Here is a 2,026-nt window from a genome sequence, read left to right as displayed (position 1 = left end):
CTCTGTCTGTCAAATAAATAAATACAATCTTTAAACAAACAAACAAACAAAAAAAAGTAATCTCTGCGCCCAGTGCGGGGCTTGAACTCACAACCCCGAGATCAAGAGTCGCATGTTCTACCAACTGAGCCAGCCAGGTGCCCCTATTTATAGGGGTTCTTATTTCCAAAGGGGAGTTAATACAGGTGCAGCAAGTGGAGTTAACTATCATAGACTCTGCCTCATTCATCTAGCAATCCGGTAGTTAATAAGAGGCACTTCTATGGAAACAAAAGGAAAACACTGGTTACTGGTTGAAACAAGGGCTCAACCCAGTATCTATGTCTGGAGTGCTGCCAGTGAGGTCTCTAGCTGTCAGGCTTGAAGCATCCTTCGGTAGAGTGGGAGTGGGCAGGGACAATCTAAGGGATTGTTCTGGTGTGTAGGTCAAATGTCTCATTTCGAGCAGTCCATGGAGCAGCAGGCACAAAGACTGTCTATGTATGATGAGCTAGTGTGGCCACTTCCCTCAAGTTTCTTTCACGCGGTCCAACTTCTTCTCCAGGCTTTGGGGGGAGGGGGGAATACACACACACACACACACACACACACACACACACACACACACACACGGTTTTAGTTCTTAATGGTTGTAAGATAGGAGAATGGTAGAATGTTGGAAACCTTAGTTCACAGAGTCATAGTCATAGAGAATCAAGGAAACCAGAAGGATTCAGGACCCAGTCCAGTTTTAGAGGCAAAGAACAAACGCTCAAAGATAATTCATCAGAACTACCAACCATCAACCCCGAAAGTGGGTTATTGAAATAGAATCTTTCTCTCTAAAGTCACTGTTCTTCCCATCAAAGATAGCCAAAGGAAGATTAATTTGTTTGTAAAACAAGTCCAGTTTTAACACAGTTGTTCTAATCATCTAAAAAAGCAAAACAAGAATAGCAAGTGACCATATATGGGGTCTTTCTTTCTTTCTTATCTGCTTTGATGGAGCTCTTCACAAGAAATTTTAGATTGAACTTTTTTCTTTTTAAAAGATTTTTATTTTAGGAGAGGCTGTTCACAGAGCAAGTGAAGATGAATGCCAGAGGACTTGGATCTCAGTTAAAGGACAGTATTCCGGTTACTGAACTTTCAGCAAGTGGACCTTTTGAAAGTCATGATCTTCTTCGAAAAGGCCTACCTTGTGTGAAAAATGAACTTTTGCCCAGTCATCCTCTTGAATTATCAGAAAAAAATTTTCAGCTCAACCAAGATAAAATGAATTTTTCTACACTAAGAAACATCCAGGGTCTGTTTGCTCCACTAAAATTGCAAATGGAATTCAAGGCAGTGCAGCAGGTTCAGCGTCTTCCATTTCTTCCAAGCTCAAACCTTTCGCTGGATATTTTGAGGGGTAATGATGAGACTATTGGATTTGAAGATATTCTTAATGACCCGTCACAAAGTGAACTAATGGGAGAACCACACTTGATGGTGGAATATAAACTCGGTTTATTGTAATCTGTTGTGCTGTTCATGAAAATAGAGGGGCTGCATGTTGTTTATAGTCATCTTTTTACTATAACTTGATGTACACAACATTAAAAATACTGACACATGAGAATTTTTGCCTAAATATTAAAAAAAAAAAAAAGATTTTTATTTTATTTATTTGAGCGGGGTTGGGGGGGGGGAAGAACACAAGCGGAAGGAGAGGGAGAGGGAAAAGCAGACTCCCTCGAAGGTAGATGATTAACGCCTGAGCCACCCAGGCTCTCCCAGATTGAACCTTTAAGTGCCTGTTTAAATCCAGGAGCCAAGCCAAACATTTCCCATCAGATTCGCCTGCAAGACCTGTAGATTTGGGTGAATTCCTCTCTTCCTGAGGCCCTCCAAATTTCCTGATGTTCCTGCACCCACCAGGAGGTGGCAGTCTTTACTCGACTGTTAAGGCTAAGGAGACCTCTGTAAGCAAGGTTAACAGGCCAACATTTCCAAGGGGCTTTATTGGATCCATAAAGTCAATGAGACCTTTTTAAGCTGTCTCATC

The 2,026-nt window shown here is 41.5% G+C and overlaps 1 protein-coding gene across 1 annotated transcript; it reads left to right on the top strand.

Annotated features, from left to right (window-relative positions):
• The first annotated feature begins 1,048 nt into the window (after window positions 1–1,048).
• On the top strand, window positions 1,049–1,600 carry LOC116863628 (proteasome maturation protein). Its single transcript, XM_032851025.1, has one exon. It carries the CDS (start codon window positions 1,072–1,074, stop codon window positions 1,495–1,497), a length of 426 nt encoding a protein of 141 aa, XP_032706916.1. The 5' UTR covers window positions 1,049–1,071; the 3' UTR covers window positions 1,498–1,600.
• Window positions 1,601–2,026: the final 426 nt, after the last annotated feature.

This window comes from Lontra canadensis, unplaced genomic scaffold, assembly GCF_010015895.1.
Source record: "Lontra canadensis isolate GAN:19392208 unplaced genomic scaffold, GSC_riverotter_1.0 scaffold1919, whole genome shotgun sequence".
Lineage (NCBI taxonomy): Eukaryota > Metazoa > Chordata > Mammalia > Carnivora > Mustelidae > Lontra > Lontra canadensis.
This window is presented reverse-complemented; position numbering and strand designations above follow the sequence as displayed.